Source organism: Platichthys flesus, chromosome 2, assembly GCF_949316205.1.
Source record: "Platichthys flesus chromosome 2, fPlaFle2.1, whole genome shotgun sequence".
Lineage (NCBI taxonomy): Eukaryota > Metazoa > Chordata > Actinopteri > Pleuronectiformes > Pleuronectidae > Platichthys > Platichthys flesus.
The window spans coordinates 20,989,957-21,010,472 of record NC_084946.1 but is presented as its reverse complement, the minus strand read 5'-3'; the positions used below and the strand labels follow the sequence as shown (position 1 = coordinate 21,010,472).

Here is a 20,516-nt window from a genome sequence, read left to right as displayed (position 1 = left end):
CTGAGGTTTTGTTTTTTAGGTTGACAGAGATGACAAGTGACGTCTCAACCACCAAATCCCCTCACAGTCACTGAACCTGTTTACTGGATGACACTGATACTCGTTTCTAAGAAGAAAGAATATTTATTCTCGGAAAAATAACATTTAACAATTTTATACAATATTTATTTTTGCCTTGATTGTGTTGTATGGTGATTCAAACATAGTTAAGAGTTAGTTTCTACTTTGTACTTTTCCCACTTTGATCTGTTACTATTAGCACATTAGCATAGGCGAGTCCTATAAATATATAACTTGGACATTTAAGATAGGTCTGCTGTTATTGTTTTCACTTCTCAAAATGACTTTCGTCTGTCCTCTATTTTTCTCCTTCTCATCATTTCTATCCTGTTGGTTTATGTTAATGTTTGTTCCTCTGTGTGACTGTGTGTGCCTGTGTGTCTGTGTGTGTGTGTGCGTTTGTGAGACTTGCTCTTGCAACTTCACTCGGATACAGGAAACCTCTAGAGATTACACCTCAGCTCCTCCAGGTTTATGTGATTTACATAATAAACCTGTTACTGTTGGACTTCCATTGGTGGAAGCTGTGTCCGAGACTTGTTGATGTTAAATCGATGTTCTGTTTTTCACAACCAAGACCTCATAGACATTTATTTTGAAAAACCTCACATTTGAGAATTTAGATCAAACAATATCTGGAGTTTAGTTTGAAAAATATGACTTTTAAAGAGACTATTATGATCAACAATAGTTTCAGTTTTGGGTTTAGTTTATGTAATAAACAGTTTAAATGTTAAGAGTGCTTAAAAGAACAGTTTTCTGGTTTGCATCATCTTTGTGCATGTGAGCAACCTGAAGTGAGAGTGATGAGCTGCTGAGAAGAAGAACTGTTGTTTTTCCACAAACATTTTCCACCAGAACAATTAAATGATTTTTCGTCCCTGAAGTATTCTGCAAAGGTTTTAATGATTCGGTGGATAGCAATGAAAATTGGAAGCGAGTACAGATTTGTATGTTCACCAAGTTATAAACTAGTTAGTTACCTGTCCAGGGTCCTTGCCTCCGTCCAAATTGCATGCTGGGATACACTGTTACTTTCCAGAAGCATTTACATGATAAATGGTATAAAACAGTACAACAATTGAATGTATATCAGCTGCTTTCATCACTATTTATCTTTTTTGGTTTTGATTTTCTATTATTTATTTGACATTTCATCTTGACCGACATCAGAGAGGAAGAGTAAAGTGAAATAACGGCCAAGTGACTCCTCAAATTTAAACATTTTCTTTGGGAAAACATCTGTTTCTAAAAAACACATGTCTATATGACGTTGACTCTTTGTCTCCGTACCATGAACTGCTGTGAGGAGAGGTTCGATATCATGAGGCCGATTTTAAATCAACAGCTTTTACCGGCACAAATACTAACGTGTGTTCGTGCTGAGCTGCCCCTCTCGCACTTTCAGTTTTCTGATTATGTCTGACCCTCCTACTGTGACTGCATAATCTCATTCTTTATCCCCACATCCGCGTCTTTCAGTCTCTCTTCCTCCCTCTATGTTGTTTCCCTCTCTCGTCTATTCTGTCGTTTGTCTTTGTTTAGCCGTGTGGTGCTGCCACACTCGCACCAAATTAGCTCTGATGGAGACAACTGCTGCTGCCGCTGACAGCAGTTTGATTGGACGATGATTTTTATGGAAAATTCCCCTTCCTACCCACCCTGTAATCACACCCAGTTCAACGAGGAAAATACTTTCTGTCCCTCTGTGTCTTTGTTTCTCTGTCTCTGGATCCAGGGAACAACCCACACAATGCCTGAGATGTCACACTGACTGTGAACAAATTGGCCTAATGTGTTCTCAGTTCTGTTGCCTGCAATATGCTGTGAAAGGACTTTGGGGCGATTCGCTTTACGGACTACTTGTTCGTCGGTGCTGTTGCTGACAAATGAGTCTCTTCTCATTCTTGTCTTGCAATGATTAAGGTGCTGAGGCGTGTGGCATCAATGCAGAGCAGCTGATTACTCACTGTGTGTATTGTATATGCTACATCAGACTAAAAGCTCTTTTTCACACAGCATTTCATTTTCCTTCAAACAAGAGGAAAGTGCAAGATCAAGAGCTCAAGTTAAAAACAGCAGATACACACTCACAGGTCCTGCAGTGTTATATCTGGCTTTTCTTTGTTGTTGTTATCCTGCCCCCTTTGTGTCCATCTGACTTTTTCCGTCTGTATTTCATCCATTTTCTCACTATTTTTGTTTTATGTCTGTGTCTAAGGTTCTGAAAATCACATTTTCAGAATCACGTTTGTAAACATGCAGCATGTGTCTTTGTAACGATAGATTACATATTTTGAGTGAAATAAGCAGTCAGCGCCACGGCTGCATACTTCCACATTAAAAGCACGGTCACACATTAGCAAATGAAGGTGAATGTCGCTGGTCAAAGTTCATCAAAGTTGAACTCCACGTGAATCCATGCAAATGTTTTATTGGAAGAAGAATCAGAACTGAGTGAGAGTTGAAGGTTTCCCACTGATACATTCCTGTGATCATACTCTAACACTGCAGTAAGCAAATGTCTGTGTGGAAAATGTGATGTCACAAACCTAAACTAAAATCCTGTCTACTTGTGGGCTCCTCATCTGCAGGCGGCGGGAGCAAAGAAGAGTTTTAGGTTGTGTGATAAGCTACTTGAGTGGGAACTATTAAATTATGAAAAATAAACAAATGTCTCCTCTCCCCTCCTCCCTCCTCCCATGTCCTCTGTCCTCTGTCCTCTGTCTCTTCACAGTGTTGTATAGACAACTATGAGGAGATGGTGAAGATCCTGTTGGACCGAGGAGCCGGCGTCAACGCTCAGGACAACGAGCTGTGGACACCTCTGCACGCTGCTGCCACCTGTGGCCATGCAGGACTGGTCAAGATTCTCATTTCACAGTGAGTCATGCAGATGCTCTAATACATCACACTGTCTGAGATACAGAACCACTCCGCCCTCCATCATGAGAGCTTCTTTCAATTTTATGAAATGTAATATCTGGCTAATTAGGCCTCAGGGAGAAAGAGCAGCGGTGCTACATCTTTCAGCAAAGACCACGTTTTTAATGAATAACTAAATTAATAACACAATGACATGTACCATGATCTGTCTGATTCAGTTCAGCAGGTCATTGATTGATTATTCCACTGATCAATCATCTGGGAAAGGGTTGCAAGTAAAGATCAGCGAGACTTGTGTCAATCAATCCAAGGTTAAGAGTGAGAAAACATAAAATGCTGTACACGCACTCTCAAACACACACAGAGCTAAAACTAGAGTGGCATTCAGTAGAGCACATATCTCTGCCAATGCCAACAGTCCCCTTCAATGCAATCAAGCTGCCCTAAATTCCACACACTCATAGATATCAGTTCCATTTTCATCAAGATCCATGAAATATTTTCTGAGAAATCAATGAAAATGTCGAAAAACTTCCCATCTTGCAAAGAAATCACCAGAATGTGATGGGTTCTTTCCTGACTCATAACGCATCCTTCCAACAAGTTTTATGGAAATCCATTCAGTGGTTTTTGTTTCATCATGCTCACAAACCATCAGCCCAACAAAAAATGTACAGGGATGAAAACATAACCTCCTTGGTGGAGGTAAAAAAAATTCAGTATTGGGCTGCAGGAGCTAAAGGGTTATTCTGACACAAAAACAACAGGTGATGCAGTAAAGGAAATGCACACATTAATAGCAGTAGTCATTTAAAGAGGCTCCATTTTTTTCCCACTGTGTGAAATGTTATTTCAAGGCTGGAAGATGTGGTTATAATAATATGAAGGCATCTTCATCCAGTTTTTAAATACCATTCATACGACAGCTTTTTGGTGTGCTTCAGTCACTCATTGGTTCAACTTGTAATTACAGTTTGCTCAGGGTCATTAATTTAGACTGAGTTCAGTACAACAATAACATGAGACGATTATGTCATCGTGATGCGATTCCACGAAAAGTTAATGAACAATAATACTGAATTATCTCTCAGCCACAGGGAACGTAATGATTTACAAATGGTTGTTATTAGTCGTCCCTGCTATGCAAATGTATTTGAGATTTAATAACACTGACTGAGGTTTTCCAGAGCCGGGGCTCTCTTTATATACGACCCGGCTGCACACATGCAATCAGTACAGATGTGATCTCACACAATGTTAACGTTTTTTTCTGTTGTGATGGTGATACACTCAAAGAGGCACGAACAGATCATACAAATTAAGATGCTGGATGTGAACACACCTCGTATTGTGTCTGCCGCATGTGGACATGCGGAGCTGAATCAGAGGCTATTAGCAGGAACAGGAAACAATACACACACACACACACACACACACACACACACACACACACACACACACACACACACACACACACACACACACACACACATACAGACACACTGCTGCCATCTGTTGACATGCAGAAGTTGTCAAACCACTCATCATATCACCTGGACTCATTATCCACAGTGAAGTGATGAAAGATTCCAAAAGCAGCTGAATGAGGCAGATAAACTTGTTCTGGACTCAGGGAATTTAACAAGCATCATCAGTAGGTGCACGCTCAGATTTATTTTGTCGTTCCTCTCCAGGAACCGCTGATGAGTTATGGATCAGCGGTTTTCAGCAGTTTTTGGCTGTCAGGACCGATGAGAGTATGAAACAAAGCCCGTCTGTTTTACTATGATTGATGAACACACTGCTGATATAAACAGGCCTTGGGAAAATACCTGAAAACCTCACGAAATTAGATTAAGCTCGTCAGTTACTTTCTCTCCTTTTCAAGTGTCTCTGGATGTCAGATGATCAGTTCAGTGTCACATATTTCAGTTTCCCATGTGAAACAACTTTCCCTCCTATACTCCTGGATACTGTACAGTTATTAAATTATTGTTATTAATCACTGACCTGCTTGTTTTCCGCAGCGGTGCAGATCTGCTGGCGGTCAACTCTGACGGGAACATGCCGTACGATCTGTGCGAAGACGACCCAACCCTGGACATCATCGAGACGTCCATGGCCAACAGAGGTAGAGTTAGAATATTTGAAGAGAAGCAGAACCACACACACAGCTGACAGAATCTTTTGGGAACTGATTAGTCTGCAGATCAGACAGAATCGATCTTTTCTTCACTTAAACAGCTCAGTCCATCATCAGCCAACAGAGCTCTGTAGACAATGCTAACCATGCTAAGTCATGTTACAGTAAACCAAGAAAAACCATACGTACACTTACCTCAGATATCTTAAGGCTGGGTCAGAATTGAACCTGCAACCACTGCAGGTCGACTCAAGCCTCTGTGTTATGTCTGATCTGTTAAAACCATTTTCGAATCTCATCTGTGCACAAAGGCAGCACCATGACTGGCCTGTTATGTTCCTGTTGAGCTGTTATAAAGCAGATGATTGGCTCATTGGAGGGAGGTAAAAGATACGTGTCGTACAAATGCACCATCTTTGTGGTTAAACACTTAAGCTGTTGGGATTATTTAAGAGTTTTATTCTCTGGTGTGATCAGATAAACACTGTTTAATCCAGCTCCTTTTATTTTGGTGTTATTGGTTTTATAGTGTAACAATATCACTCTTGTCTGAGCTGCTTCACATTTGAAGAAATCAAAGCTGGATGGACCTGCTGTGCCCCGTTAGAATTAGACATGATGGGATGATTGCTGTTTAGTAGAAGGATTTATCTGAAGGTGAATATCACACAATTATCCTTGTCTCTCAAACACTTTTCTCATTTGTCTTGTACAATGTACAGCTTCTTCTTTGAAGCTTCTGCAGGAGCAGACTGCTGAGGGAGATGTCAGCAGGGTGGTGACCTCAGTGTCTCGCACAGTTACAGGATTGACACCTGAGATATTCAAAGTGCTCTCTCTATCCTGACGGGATGCCAATTGCTCAGCTGTATATTCCTGCTTTGTCACTGTAAACAGCCGCAGCCGGCACAGTTTGTCTGAGTGACACGACTGACAGACAGTTCGAGGAGATCGGCTCTGACATGCACATAAACACACGTCTGCTCACTAAGGAAGGAGCGGGAACTCACTGGTTCTGATGTGTTTGTGATAGAATCCAACGCTGAGATAAAAAGTCATGGTGACAGACGGATTTATTTACATTCAGACTTTTTAACATGGAGTTTTTGTTTTGTTTTCCAATCGATCAGCAGACCTACAGGCGTGTATGCATGTGTGTTGGTGCGTGTGTGTATGTGTGTTTGTGTTTGAACACTCAGTTGGAAACAAGGGTTGGAATTAGACCCAAATGACCCAGTGAATGTGTGTGAGGCTGTGGTTTACTGTCTGTCTAGTGTGCACACACAAGCTATAGCAAACAAGAGAAGGTTGAAAACTTTCCTTCGACAATCTAACAATAAATCCCACAGTTGGAGCTGCCTCATGAGAAACAGCAGGGAAACGTGTGAGTGAAGCAAGGTGGAGCTGGAGAGTGATGAGTGCTCAGTTGTGCACATCTAAAGGTCAGGAAATCCCTGTTGTGAGACGCAGTGTGTCTAAAACAAGTACAGGGTTCATGATTTCAATTTTCATTATAAATGGGACACATGAAAAACAATCATCCTGGATGAGAGACAATATTGGAAACCTACACGCATGTCTAATGGAAGGAGTAGAGTGAAGAGAGAGACGTAGGGAGCAGACGCTAGAAAATTAGGTTCTGGGTTTACAACAGGATCTGTGGAGCCGCAGAATGCAGATGGCGCTACACTAGGTGAGAAGAATGATTATTAAGAGGATCAAAGAGAGAGCGGCGCTGCTAATTGCTCCTGTAATGTTCCCAGCACTGTACTGCTGGATAAGAGTTCTCTCCACAGACACACACCAGGGATGAGCACATGGTCTTTCTCTCTTTCCTTCACACACACACGCACACACACACACACACGCACACGCACACACACACACACTCTACTTGATATGCGGCATCGACTGATCTGCCTCTTCCTTGATCCTCCCCTGTAGAGCCCCGTTCATCCTTGATTAGCTGCAGTGATGAGGGGGAAATATCCACCTGGAATAGAATTGGTGAAAGAAAGTTGAGAAAGTACAAGAGTCAGATCAACTGGCTGCATATTCTCTGTGTTATATTCAGGGAGGCATGGTGGAGGAGTGGTTTGAACTGTTGCCTCATAGCGAAAAAAGGTTTGAATCCCATTTTGGACAGGGCCTTTTTAGGGGTTTGTATTGTCTCCTTGTGTTTGCAGAAGTTGTCTCCGGCTGCTCCGGCCTCCTCCCACAGACTGACTGGAGTGAGGTGGTGGTTTGTCACTGAGTGTTGGGCCTGTAATGGTCCAGGGTTTAATGGTTGGTTGGATAATGTATTCAAACAATAATGGTGGGGATAAGACAAATTAAAGTTTTGATTCAGAGCTGAAATTACTTATTGATAAGTAGAAAAATATACAACAATTTTAGGTAATTTGCAGCACTGTGAAGTAGATTCTGATTTCAAGCTTTTCAAAGGGAAATCTGCTTTGCTCTTTTCTGGTCACTCAGATTAATATGTGTATTGAAATGAGATTCATTATCTAGTTTTGAATAACAAATCAACTCATTAACACACGCCACCGTGGCCATCATGATCTCATTTATCAGTCTACAGATCTTGTGTGACCGATTGGTTTAAAACTAATTTAAACATGCACAATGACAAGGTTCTGTCCGGTCTTTTATCTGCTTATGTTAAATTGAATAGCTGTAAGTGTTTGCACAGTTAATGAGGCTGAACAAGACATTTGCAGAGATGCAGGAAACTGCGAAGGATGCTTTCCCCTGTTCTACTCCAGCCGTTCTAATTTGAAGGGCTGTTAACCTTTTCCAGCTGAGAAACAAAGCAAAAATGGTTTGTTTCGAATTTTTTTAACAAAGGAAATTTATTTACACCCACAACATTAACAGACTCTTTTCATTACTGTTTATCTGGCATTTCTTTATATTCGCTGAACTGCTCGGTACGTTTCTGCTGAGCAATGGAAGGTGGAGGTTTTCACCATAGTGTGTGAATCACAGCACTGAGTCCGACCTGGCAGCAGAGCGATGGATTACAGGAGACATTTTTATAGCAGTTGAGACAGAATCACCTGAGATTTAGCACCATAAAAGTTTGCAGAAAGATGGAAGAGGCCCAAATGTTAGTAAAATACTGTTGCAACTAAGACAAAATAGCCCATCCAGTATCCATCCATTATGTATACTGCCTTTCCTCTGGAATCTGTCCCAGCAGACATTGGGTGAGAGGCGGGGTACACCTCGGGCAGGTTGCCAGTTTATCACAGACAACCTTCTTACCACGGACATTATTTCATTTCTACTTTATTCCGAATGCTTTAAAAACCTTTGGCCCACGTCGTTTGTTTTCTAGATTGATGCCACACAAGAAAAAGCTGTGTCAGGTTCAAGTGTGTCTTAAAATCCAGAAAATGTAACTTTCCTTGTACAACATTCACTAAGTTAGTAGTATATACATCATGCCATGTGTTTTGTCCCTGCTCTGACATGTCTGAGGTCCTGCCCAACCCTCCACGTACCTCAGATCAGTAACTGTCCCCTCCAGCAGTGACTGACACTCTTATTCCTGTGTGTTCGAAACTGACAGGCATCACCCAGGAGATGATCAACGAGACACGGGCGTCAACCGAGAGGAGGATGCTGGGAGACATCCAGGAGCTGGTGCGAGTGGGAGAGGAGGTCAACCAGCAGGACTCTCAGGGAGCCACACTGGTGAGACACTCTCTGTCAAACCCACTCAGAGTTTCGGGCGGCTCTGTTGAGTGGTTAAAAAGGTCCAGGCTTTTGGACAACACTGCGGCTGCTTGGGCACTTGAGAAGAAATGAAAGTGGTTTTGACTGTGCAGTTTAAAGCCAGTCATCAAACAGTGCTCTCCCTCAGAGCTGCTTGTCAGACACTCAAATAGCTCAGAGAATTGGCCTTGACTCTGTCCGAGTTTCCTCCAATCCAGAAGATTGCGCCTCCGAAAGAGAGTGAGCTTTTACAGGAGGTGTGGTGGTTTCTGGGAAAGTGCTGCAGAGTCTCATCACTCCTCTCTGATGGTCTGCACTGAGAGGAGAAAAAGAAATGCTCTGTACATTTTCAAAGGAGCATCTTTATTATGGATTCACCTTTTTAAATATGATGTGCTCTGCAACACTGACTCATCAGGCTTTAAAGTTAATCAGGCGTTTAGAAACTCATTATAATCGGCTTGAAGGCAATTCAGCGGTTTGACTTCAAAATGCTCCCCAGGTATAAAACTGATCTGCTCATGAACTCTGAACACCAGCAGCCATCATTTAAAAATACATTCAGAGTAAACCTGTAATAATAAATATTTACAATAAAACAGAGATGAGGAGTGAGCGAGAGTCATTAAAGCTCAATTTCACCATGGAACTTGAATAAACTGATGCAAGAGCAGCGAGTGAGGCGATCGCGGCCGTTTGAAGTGAAACACAATTCTCTCAGGGGCCGAACAAACGAGCACTAATTCAAATTCTACAAATAAGAAATGATTCAATTGGAAATGAAAGATAAAAGGCTTCAACGGCAGTCGTTTTAGGAATTAACAAATAAATATAAAAAAAATAGTGAATCTGGTCTATTTGCATTCCCAGCAGAAAAGCAGTGAGATGAATCTTGATCGAATAAACAGTTACTGTTGGTTTACAGGTGAATAAAACAAACAGTTCTACGTCATTTAATTTGACTGTGTAAATAATGAATACTAATTAGAGCAGAGGATCCCAAACTTTTCATCTCAGCCAAGGATCCTCGACAAGATAGAAAACATTCATGCATGTCCCTTGGAATCATTTCGATCCACCTCTACTGGATTATATGGGAGAACAACACCTATCCGACATGTATTAAAAGTATTTACTTTACCAAACAAAAGTTATTATACGCCACACCATTTTAAAAGAAAGAAGGCATGTGATTAAAGACGTGCGACCAGCCAGGACAAATTCCAGTAAGACACACGTTAGAGAGGACATGCTGACTTGTTGATAATAATCATGAGAAGATAATGAAGAACATACTTTAACTTTTACTCATTAATGTCCTGTTAGTTTGCTCTGATTCTCTTTTGCACCTTTTATGCCACAACTAAGACAAATAAAATTCAAAAGGTTTATCAATTTCGAGGACCGACCTGATGAATACAGAGGAAACTTAAGACATGAAATATGCGTCACTTCATCCTTGGGGCCTTTCCAGCCAACTCGCCATCCAGTGCATGATTAACTGTGAAGTAAGGTCACTAAACATGAGCAAATCGAACACGTTCATTTCATTTTCAAATGCCTGAGAGAGGAGAAGGTGTAAAGCTACTCACTGGCACTTTCCTCTGTGTGGAAACAAGTCAGGTGTCTATTAGTGGGGGGAGGTGCGTCTAACACAGTGATCACTAAATGGGTTTTGTTTGGACGTACAGCAGCGGAGCGGAGCGTGTGATACCAGACGCCTTAATGAAGTCTATAATGGGTATCAGGGATTTACCGTCGCTAACAGCAACGCAGTGACAGATCGATGGGTGAAAATAGCCAGGGGACATTACATAGTAGTAGCCCAAAATAACCCTGTTAATCTTTAAAGTCTTACCACAGATTGTCTGATTGAGCTGCTTGTCCCCCTGTATTCTGCGTCCTGTTAATCTTCATCCGAGCATGATGAAGCAAACTGGAGCATGCTTTATTAAAAATCGCCGGCACAGACCCAGAGGAAGAGACCAGCGACTGGTAGGAAGTTACGCAAGGTTAATCTTTTGTTTTCCGGCGGCACACATGGTGTGTCCTTATTTTAACGTGCAGGAACAATCGGTTTAAAATCTGAGAGGAGAAGCAGAATGTTCACGGAGCATGAAAGTTTAGTTTGTAGGGCTGATAAACTATTGAAGAGAAGGCAAATAGAAAACTAGAATGGCACTCAGTAGAGCACACACTCTGCCAAGCCCCAACAAAGCTGCACCAAATGCCACACACTCATAGATATCACTTCATGTTCTTTTAATCAAGATCCATGAATAACCTCTCGAGAGAACGGTTAAAATGTCAAAAAGGGCAATATTAAAGAAATAAATCCCGGATCCACCCCCTGATCAAGATCCACATCCAGATTTAATGGGTTCTTCCCTGAACCATAACAAATCCTCCCATGGAAATTTGTCCAGTGGTTTTTATGTAATCCTGCAACTCGTGAGGAAGACAAACACACGTTATTGAAAATCAGCCAAAAATAACTTAAATCAAAAACAAATTGTTTCATGTAGAGAAAGCAATCTTGGAAAGATGCTTCTTGGTTGGCAGAATCGATTTGACAATGTGGTTCAGGAAATGAAAAAGATTCACATGATGAACATACATTTTAACTGGAAATGCAACTTAAAACCACAATTCTTGTTTTCCCATAGAGATATTTTTTATGCATTATTTGTAGATGTGGTTTGTGCAGTTCTTTCTACAAAATGTTTGTTTACATTACATGTCATTTGGCAGACTTACAGTTAGTGTATTCAACATCTATGAAGGGCCATTTAGGGGTTCAGTATCTTGCCCAAGGACACTTCGGCATGCTGTTTATACTGTTCACAACCCTGGAGGAACTTTGTATTGAACAAGATGCAGGCACATCCTCAGCAGGTGTACAGAGCCTTAAGGGCAAACACGCACACGCACACGCACACACACACACCTCTGAATGTTTCCGGTTCACCTGCATGTCTTAACATCGTGGGCAAAACGTAGAGAAGAATTAGACAGAGTCCATCCCAGCATGTTGAGGGCAGGAGTCCGGTTGCATGCTGGGTTCTCAGTGATATTGTGTGAGGAAACTGAAATGCTCAGAGGAAACAACTGTCAACACAGAGAAAAGCTGCGGACATTATGAGATGTGTGATTTTTGCTATTTGAGAGTATGGGAGAGCGGTTCAGACAGAAATATCTCAACAATGACTGTGGTGATGGTTGACATCTCTTCTGATGACACTCTGATGTTGACGTTGTTGGTTTCCAGGAAATGTCTCAATATTCATGGTCCCATTAGAGAGAATACAAGTCTGTCTATCTCCCTGTCATGAAGCAGTCTTCCTCAGCACCAGACAACAAGGGGTAGAGCCTCACACAGCTGATACAACTCAATGTCAAGATGTTTTATTATTGTAGCAGCTCAGATAAATATATAGTAAAACTAATCCCCTTGAACATGGCAGGTGCTCAGAGATCAGGAAGCCAGTAGAATAACTGATGTGCTGTGGATTCACATTCTGCTTTGTCAATCTGCTGCATGCTTCACTGTAAATATGTGGAATGTGAATTTTAAACATTGGAAACATTTGTAAAATACACAGCTTTTATTGAAAATACTTTTTTCACTGTTGTTTTCTCTCTGCCTCTCTCTCTCTCTCTGCTTCTGTAGAAGCTTTTATTTAAGTGAGTCGTTCAAAATGATGCAGTTTCATATCGAGCGCATGTGTCTGAACCCCTGCAGAGCACAAGACTGGGATTTCACTCAATCGGATACAGTACATCCTAATTTCTGCAAGATCAATAAAGTTGGGAGTAATTTTCTGGGCTCTTCTCTCTCTCTCTCTCTCTCTCTCTCTCTCTCTCTCTCATCATGTTCACATTCAGAGACTTGGTCCTCTTCAGGGACAGAAATCGTTCAACTCTTATTTCAGACCACTCGTTTCCATAACATGATGATATCTGTCCTCACCAGCCTGAGGTAGAGTGAGGTCTCAGGTTACTGACACAGTAACTGACTCTGTGTGAGAAATTATCTGGATTCATCATTGGCTCGGATGAAATGATCACCTGCTCTGTGTGGAGGTGTCACAGATTAACAGGATAACAACAAGCACACAGAAAATATTCATTCATGCATCTTCACAATTATGTTAATCATGTTGTGAAGTGGAGCCTTTTTAATATTTTGGGGTTTCATGAAATTGTAATTTTTCTCCTGGTTTCCTTGTCAAATATTATGACATTTCCAAATTGAGAGTAGGTTTTATTTCCAGAGTAAAACTTGAGAACCGTATTCATTTTTTTTCAAGAAACTTTACACGAATATTAATCAGGCAGAGAAGTCATATCTTCGGTTTCATTCAATTAATTATTTCCCCTATTTCCATGGCAACAAGTTTGACTCTGCCTAATTGAGGGCAGGCTGTGAACTCAGAAGTCCTCATCAATAAAACAACAGGAAGACGCCACACAGTGTTTGTTCACAGTGGCAATGACTTAATATATGACATCTACCCACTAAATAGACAATATAGGCTTTGCTTCTTTCTGGAGACACTGGACTGTTGAGGTGGGAATACTCAGCCCTGGTGTCCACTGCTTAATTCCCCCAAAATATGGATTTTATCATATAAACGGCACAAGGGGGACATGTTAACAATTAACCTTCTTGATTTCACTGGAGGGGGACATGAAGTTTGAAACCTCACAATGTATTTGACGCACAGAGCAAATTGACTGATGGGATCAATGTTCCTCCTCTGCTCTCGTAGCTCCACATCACAGCAGCTAATGGCTACGTCCAGGCTGCAGAGCTGCTGCTGGAGGGGGGCGCTCGCATGGACCTGAGGGACTCCGACGGATGGCAGCCTCTCCATGCTGCAGCGTGCTGGGGTCAGGTGAGGTAAACACAACAGGAAACAGGAAACTGATAAGCACAAGCACTCCGTTGACGTAATTGTCTGCTGTTGCTGTGCTTTCAGATGCATGTGGCAGAGCTGTTGGTGTCTCACGGAGCCAGCCTCAACGCCAAGACCTTCCTGGAGGAGACCCCCATCGGTATATTTGCACCTCATCACTCCCTCTCAACACGCCTGGTGGGGGGTTATGAAAACAAATGTCTCATCTTAGCGGGGTCTTTCTTCAAAGTTGTTGAATCAATATCAGGGGGTATTTACCACTAGATGCTGATTTACATATTGTTAAAGGGAAAACGAGAACAATTTAAATAGAATTATCGATTTTTTCAATGTCAGTTTTTAAATTTTTTGCAGAATTTATCTATTGTATTTTTGAAAGTATATATTATTAGTAGCATCATTGAGTACAGCAGTTATCCTGTCCAACACAAGGGCGCTGATAACGCTGTTCTGTCCGTGTCCCTTAAAGACCTGTGTGAGGACGAGGAGTTCCGAGCCATCCTGCTGGACCTCAAACACAAACACGACATCATCATGAAGTCGCAGCTCAAACACAAGACCTCACTGTGCAGGCGGACATCCAGCGCGGGCAGCCGTGGGTAAGTGCTGACATCTGCTGGTGCGGTTTGGAAAGAGAACTGATGGATAAACGGATCAAGCCTCCTCTTAACCTTGTGATTAAAGATCAACATTAAAGGATTTAGTGAGACGCTAAAAAGAGTTTAATCACATTTGAATTGGGTTAAGAGAATATCATTCATTCTGTATTTGCTGGTGTGTTTCTAGTCCTCTCACTGTGATTTCTACCCGTGTCTAACAGGAAGGTGGTCCGGCGAGCCAGCCTGTCCGACAGACACAACTTGTGTCGTAAAGAGTACGAGACAGAGGCCATCGTGTGGAGGGGGGGGAGAGAGGAGAACCACGAGAAGGAGAAGGAGTCTAGTGAGGAGAATATCCAAGTTGTTCATGTACGTTTTTAAATATTCTTTTTGATCGTTTTTTAGAATTAGGGAACCTAGTAGGAGAGGCAGTGGACTAGTGGCAGAAACTTGGACTATGGGCAGAAAAGGTCTCTGGTTCGTCTCTGGTTCGACTCCACGGAGAAACAACAAAAGACGAACCTGGATTGATCTGTCCAAAAATCTAAGAGGATTCTCCTTACCCTGTCTAGTGCACCTGAGCAAGGCACCTTACTCCCCCAACATCTGCTCCCCGGGCGCCGTACATGGTCGTCACTGCTCTGTGTGTCCTGCACTAGATGGGTCAAAAGTAGAGGTTAAATTTCCCTGACTGCATGAGTGTGCCTGTGCATGTCTGTGCATTTGTTTGGGACAAATAAATGCAGCTTAATCTTAATCTTAGTTAAACGTTTGTTACACTTTTAAACACCTGGACCCACAGACCTCCTGGATAGTGGAAGACCCAAACTAAAAGATTAATTTAAAATACTGCAGGTTAAAAGAAATGTCAGAATCTCTGTTCCTCAACTTCCTCGACATTCACTTGTCCCAAAAAACCTGACTCAGCGCTGCTCGCCCTCAGTTTCTCAGCAACACTTTTGTCAAGCTTGAGGTTGACAAGTTGAGCTGTTGTCAAGAAACCTTGAATGACAGACAGATTTCTACATTTATAGCTTTATGTCTCTAATCTGCAGACTATAGGTGTGTGGAGACAGAGACATCCTGAGGCAGGACTGCAGAAAAACCCTCTAAAAAATGAAATGTCACGTCACAGTGGGACGCCTGGGATTCACTGAGTAACCATTTGAAGGAAGGAATGCAGCAAATGAATTGGCCTTCCATCTCTTTTTTTCTAGCCTGACAGGTTGGCAGCTTGGAAGAGATATGTGATCTCCTCTGGCTTCATGTATTTAATTCTCAGAAAGAGGAGAAGCTTTACAGTGGAATTAAAGTAATCCTTATTGATGCCCTGCAGGTCAAACCGGTCGTCGCTGTGGAGCTGCCAGACAAACCCAAGCTGCCCACCATCCTCAAAGACGGCAGCAACAAACAGAACGGCCTCATCTCCACCACAACGTCCGTGCCGCCGCAGTCGCCCTCCAATGGCAACACGCCATCGTCTGATAACGGCGCGATGGTAACCTCCCAGTCCAACCAGGAGGACGCCTGGCCAAAGGAGCGCGCCCAGACTCTGTCGGAGCTGAAGAAGCAGAGGTCGGCCGCCAAACTGTTGAATCACCCCTTGTTCAACGGCCACCTAGGTAACGGCTCCACAGACTCCTTCTCCGATGCCAAAAACAACTCTGAGGACCCCCGCATGCCACTGGTCTCCTCCAATGGCAGCGCTGTTTACTACACGCCGGCCAGCGGTGACCCGCCCCTCCTCAAACTGAAGCAGCCAATGGAGGAAGAGCCGCCGAAGGCGCGGACGTGCTGCTGTGTGTCGTAGCGTCGCCGCCAAGTGACGCGTTTGCACAAAGAGGATGAAAGTTAGGAATGTGCTGAAGGAAGGAGGGAAGAGAGTGAAAGTGTTCCTGTCTTTTAACGTCCTGTTCCTCCACTTCTTTGAAACTTCTTCCAGAGAACATGAGCCGCCTGAGGAAGGTCAGAGAGAGGGTTTCTCCCGGTCACGTGTCTCCTGCTACAACTGGAGAAACCTTTCACTTGTAGCATAGAAGAGGAAAAGACTTTACCTCCAGACGTCACTTGGATTAAAATTCCTTTTCACACAGGACATGCCAACCAGCCATTGGATAGAAAGAGCACAGGATGCTGTTTCTCAAAGTGAATCAAAGTTTTTTTAAGCTTTTCACCGGGCAATGAATTTTAAAATCACAGGAGTAGAGACGATCTCAAGGTACTGCATGTTCTATCCTCACAGATGAAGACAGAGAAGAGCTTTGTTTGTAGCCTACAAATGGATGATTATCTTGTATTTAAACACATGTCCTTCATCAAACCACAATGCTCTGCTTTTACGCCTCATTCTTGTCACTATCGCGATGTGCAGGAAACCCGGAGCTGTCCACGTGTCCCATTGGTCGTCTTACGAGGGTGGACAGAGCTAATCGTAGCAAAAAGAGATGAGACGCCTCCTCTGAAGTGTCCCCCATGTTGAAATGCAGCCAGCATTAAGTAAAGGGAAGGAATGCCATAAAACAGTGTTAAATATACAGGAAGTGTTCTTCTATAGCCGTCTTGTTCTGCACTCGTTTGAAACTGTTCATCACTTTTCTGTCAACCACACGTCACCTCACCGTCCTCTAAACTGACAGCTCATCCTCACGCGTACACATTATTTAAGCAAACCTGGTTGAAAATGACTGTAATTTTCCTTATTTATGAAATTAATGTAGAGAGAAAAAAAAAAGACATAATGGTTTCTAAAAGTGAGTGTATTTATTATGTGGCTGGTGTGTGGAGAGTGTGAATGCGATGTACAGTGAGAGGAGCTGGAGAGCCGTCCAGCGAAGCACCTTCTGATGTGGAGACTCAAACAGATGAAGTGAAGACAACTGTCTGCTACACGTATGTTATTAAAAACACAATGACTCCATCCTGCTGGGATAGATTCATAATTGTGTCACTACAAATAGCAGTGTTATTTGTTTTTTTGTTTTGTTGTTTATTTTCTCCTGGTGGCCATTGTGTGGCTTTATCTTCTTCCAGTCACTGTATTTGTCTCATTAACAGAAACTGTAAATGCTATGTACTGAATTACTGTAAGTATAGTATGAGTTGTTCTGAGGACACACGTTGTTTCCACATGAATCCACTCTTTGATTTGGTTTGTAGCGATGTCTTATGTCAGATCTTCTTTAACATGGATTCACAAACACAAAATATACAATTTACAGCCCAAAAACCAGGAAGAGAATAGTTTCACCTTTTGGGAAAAACTAATTATTTGACTTTGGATTTCACGCCCATGTGCTTTTTACTCCAGAGATGTAGCAGCAGCTAGCAGCTGGTTAACTCTGCACTAAGACTGGAATCAGGAGGAAACATGTAGCCTAGCTTTGTTAAACCAAAACAAAATCCACCCACCGACACTTATAAATCTCATTAAACTACAAGTCGTATCTTTACTTAATCTGCCAATGAAACAATGTGTTTATCTGCCCGACTGTTTCTTGGCAGCCAGCAGACTCCAGGAATCTGAGGTCTGCAGGTGCCACCAAGTTAAACTTAAGACTGTTAGGACCATAATGAAGGAAATGTAGGGTCTATAACCTCCCTATAATTGAGAATGAGGTGAAGTTGCCAAATCTAGAAAAACTCTCAACCTGATTTTCAGTGATCATTTCTACGTTTTTGTAAGTTTATTACAGCGTTTTAATATCTGAATTGTTGAGATAGATCTACAACATGTGGCAACATTACCAACTATGCAGGCCTCAAGAAAAAACATTTCAAACTGTGACAGAAGTCGCTTTAAATGAAGTTAAACACAATTAACAACTACCTAAACATCCGGATAGACCTTGTACATAATGTTCCAACATATTTAAGACTATTTAGGCCTTGAGTTCCTGATTATAGATTTTTTTAAGACCCTGAAACAAACATTCTTATCGTGTTTGAACTGCTTGCATACACGAAATGAATTGTGTCTTAATTATTCCACAGGGCCAGGATGACTAATCCCAGTCTTTATCCTAAGCTAACAGGCTGCAGGCTCCATCTTCATATTCAACACTGAGATATGAGAAATGTTTCCGATCTCCTGATCAGCGAAAAAAAGAAAGCAAATCAGCCATTTTCCTAAAAGATTGAACTCATTCTTTCATCATATGAAATCATGTCTCATATTCCTGTCAGTGCCAAAGAGTCTTCCATGGTATTTTGAAAACTTTAGGGGGGGGAGGCTGTTGTCATAGTTTCAGATGAGCAACCCCTTCAAATGTGATTACCCAGAATTCCTAAAAATGACTTCATCCCCAAGACATGAGCAGTACAGTGTCAAATATTTGTACGGAATATGAATACGTTTGTAAATAACTTATATTTGTGTCCCTATTATCTGTTTACATGAACAGAACTTACCCACAAGGATGAACAGTGTTAACAGACATTTGGTTGTCTAGAGCAAAACTATGAAACTGTGTAGACCCCTCCTCAGTGTCCAGCAGCAAGTGTCTCCTCCTTGTCATTCAGTGTCTGGTAGGTGGAAGTTATTTGTGCAAATACTCTGTAAAGGTCAGTTTTTTAATGTCACAGGAAGCGGTTTTGTTTTACAACTCAAATTGAGGAAGAACAAATTGTCAAGAATTGTGTCATTCTCCCCTCGGCGGTGACATTGTTTTGTTGTAAGTCAGCTGAAGCTCACATCTGTTCCAGCTGCTGATCTCAGATCTGCTTCCTGGGGATTGAAGTTCCATCCAACTGACGTGTACTTTTATGAACTACACCCTGATCAGTTTTAGCCAGAAAGGGACTTTCACCTGTTAAAACGTATCTTGTGTTCTCATGGTAAATAGATCAAAGCTTGTGTTTGACTGCGAGCATCACTGTCTGTAAAGGATAAGATTATAAAGAAGAGACAAACTACTGATTTTGTAATTACTGGAATATATTGATGGGTGCATTAACATATTTTGAATAAATTGTATATTTTGAGAATTTTACACGGCCTCCTCTGAATTTTAAAGCTTCTGTGTGCTGTGCAATCAAATGGATCTTACATTTACCACCAATGTGGTCACGAGGTTATGTTTTCACCCCGTCTGTCTGTCTGTCAGCAGGATCACACAAAAACTACTGAGGGGAATTCCATGAAACTTGTTAAAAGATGGGACAAAGGACAAGAAAGAACTTTTGAATATTGGTGCAGATCCAGGCAATTTTATTTCCACATACTCTTTCTCTACCATTATGAGATATTGTATTTGTTCTTTAGATTTTCATAATTTTTATAAAGAATGATTTATGAAACAACATGAAAAAATTATGTGTGTAATTTTCTGCAGCTTAATGAATTTGAGGGGACTGTCGAGCAGAGGTATTTGCTTTATTGAGTGGCTGCAGAAACACATTTAAAGTTCATAATTGAACTGCATGATTGCATAATTTATCTTGGCCCAACACATGAATAACACCCGCATCTGGATGCATTAAATGCATGTTCAGAGAAACTGCTGGGAAAATTTCTGCTAAAATGCACAAACAGGTACTATATGTTCAAGAACTGCAAACTAAAGCAACTGCTGAACCAAGTCTTCAATTTTCCTCCTGCCCATTGGAGCATTTAACATAAGATGTCACTTTTATGCATTTAACGACTTCACTAAACATTTTAAATGTTTTTGTTGCTGTCTTTCAGAAGCACTACTATTTTTTCTCAAAATGTTTTCAGACACTTTACTGCTGACACCAGGTGAATCTTCTGAATGCACTTCATGTCGTATGAAGTTTACAAACAGTTTCTCTCACGCTGAGACGTCTGCTTTCTCTGACCTCTCCTTCCACATCTTCTCTCTGTTCTGAGACAGGCGGCGGCTGGAACATCCATCGTCACACAGCTGTCAGGGCCTTGGCCCAGAGTCAACTGCTTCCTTTCTTTCTTTCTTTTTTTCTAGACTTCCTCCCTCTGCTGGTTCTGGGGTCAGCAGGGGTCAATATGTCTTCAGGCGGCCAGCAGCAGCTTGGATAGACAGAGAACTAAAAAGTAATGGTGTGTTTCTTCATGTTTCTCTATGTTTATTTTAAGGTTATTTTGGGTGTGTCTAATGTCCCATGTCTATAAGATTTCCCCTGCAATTTGTACTTTGTCCACCCTCAGATTCTGCTGAGTGACTGTTTAAACAGAAAACCATTGGCTTACAA

The 20,516-nt window shown here is 41.8% G+C and overlaps 1 protein-coding gene across 2 annotated transcripts in view; it reads left to right on the top strand.

Moving 5' to 3' along the window:
• Positions 1 to 19,318, top strand: part of ppp1r16b (protein phosphatase 1, regulatory subunit 16B) — a 71,850-nt gene extending 52,532 nt beyond the window's left edge. For both annotated transcript variants that reach the window (XM_062405635.1, XM_062405644.1), the window contains exons 4-11: positions 2,798 to 2,943; positions 4,974 to 5,077; positions 8,667 to 8,791; positions 13,585 to 13,710; positions 13,795 to 13,870; positions 14,201 to 14,330; positions 14,552 to 14,699; positions 15,667 to 19,318. In XM_062405635.1, the coding sequence (XP_062261619.1) occupies positions 2,798 to 2,943; positions 4,974 to 5,077; positions 8,667 to 8,791; positions 13,585 to 13,710; positions 13,795 to 13,870; positions 14,201 to 14,330; positions 14,552 to 14,699; positions 15,667 to 16,140 (1,329 nt within the window). In that variant the 3' untranslated portion in view covers positions 16,141 to 19,318. The remainder of the gene's footprint in view (positions 1 to 2,797; positions 2,944 to 4,973; positions 5,078 to 8,666; positions 8,792 to 13,584; positions 13,711 to 13,794; positions 13,871 to 14,200; positions 14,331 to 14,551; positions 14,700 to 15,666) is intronic.
• Positions 19,319 to 20,516: the final 1,198 nt, after the last annotated feature.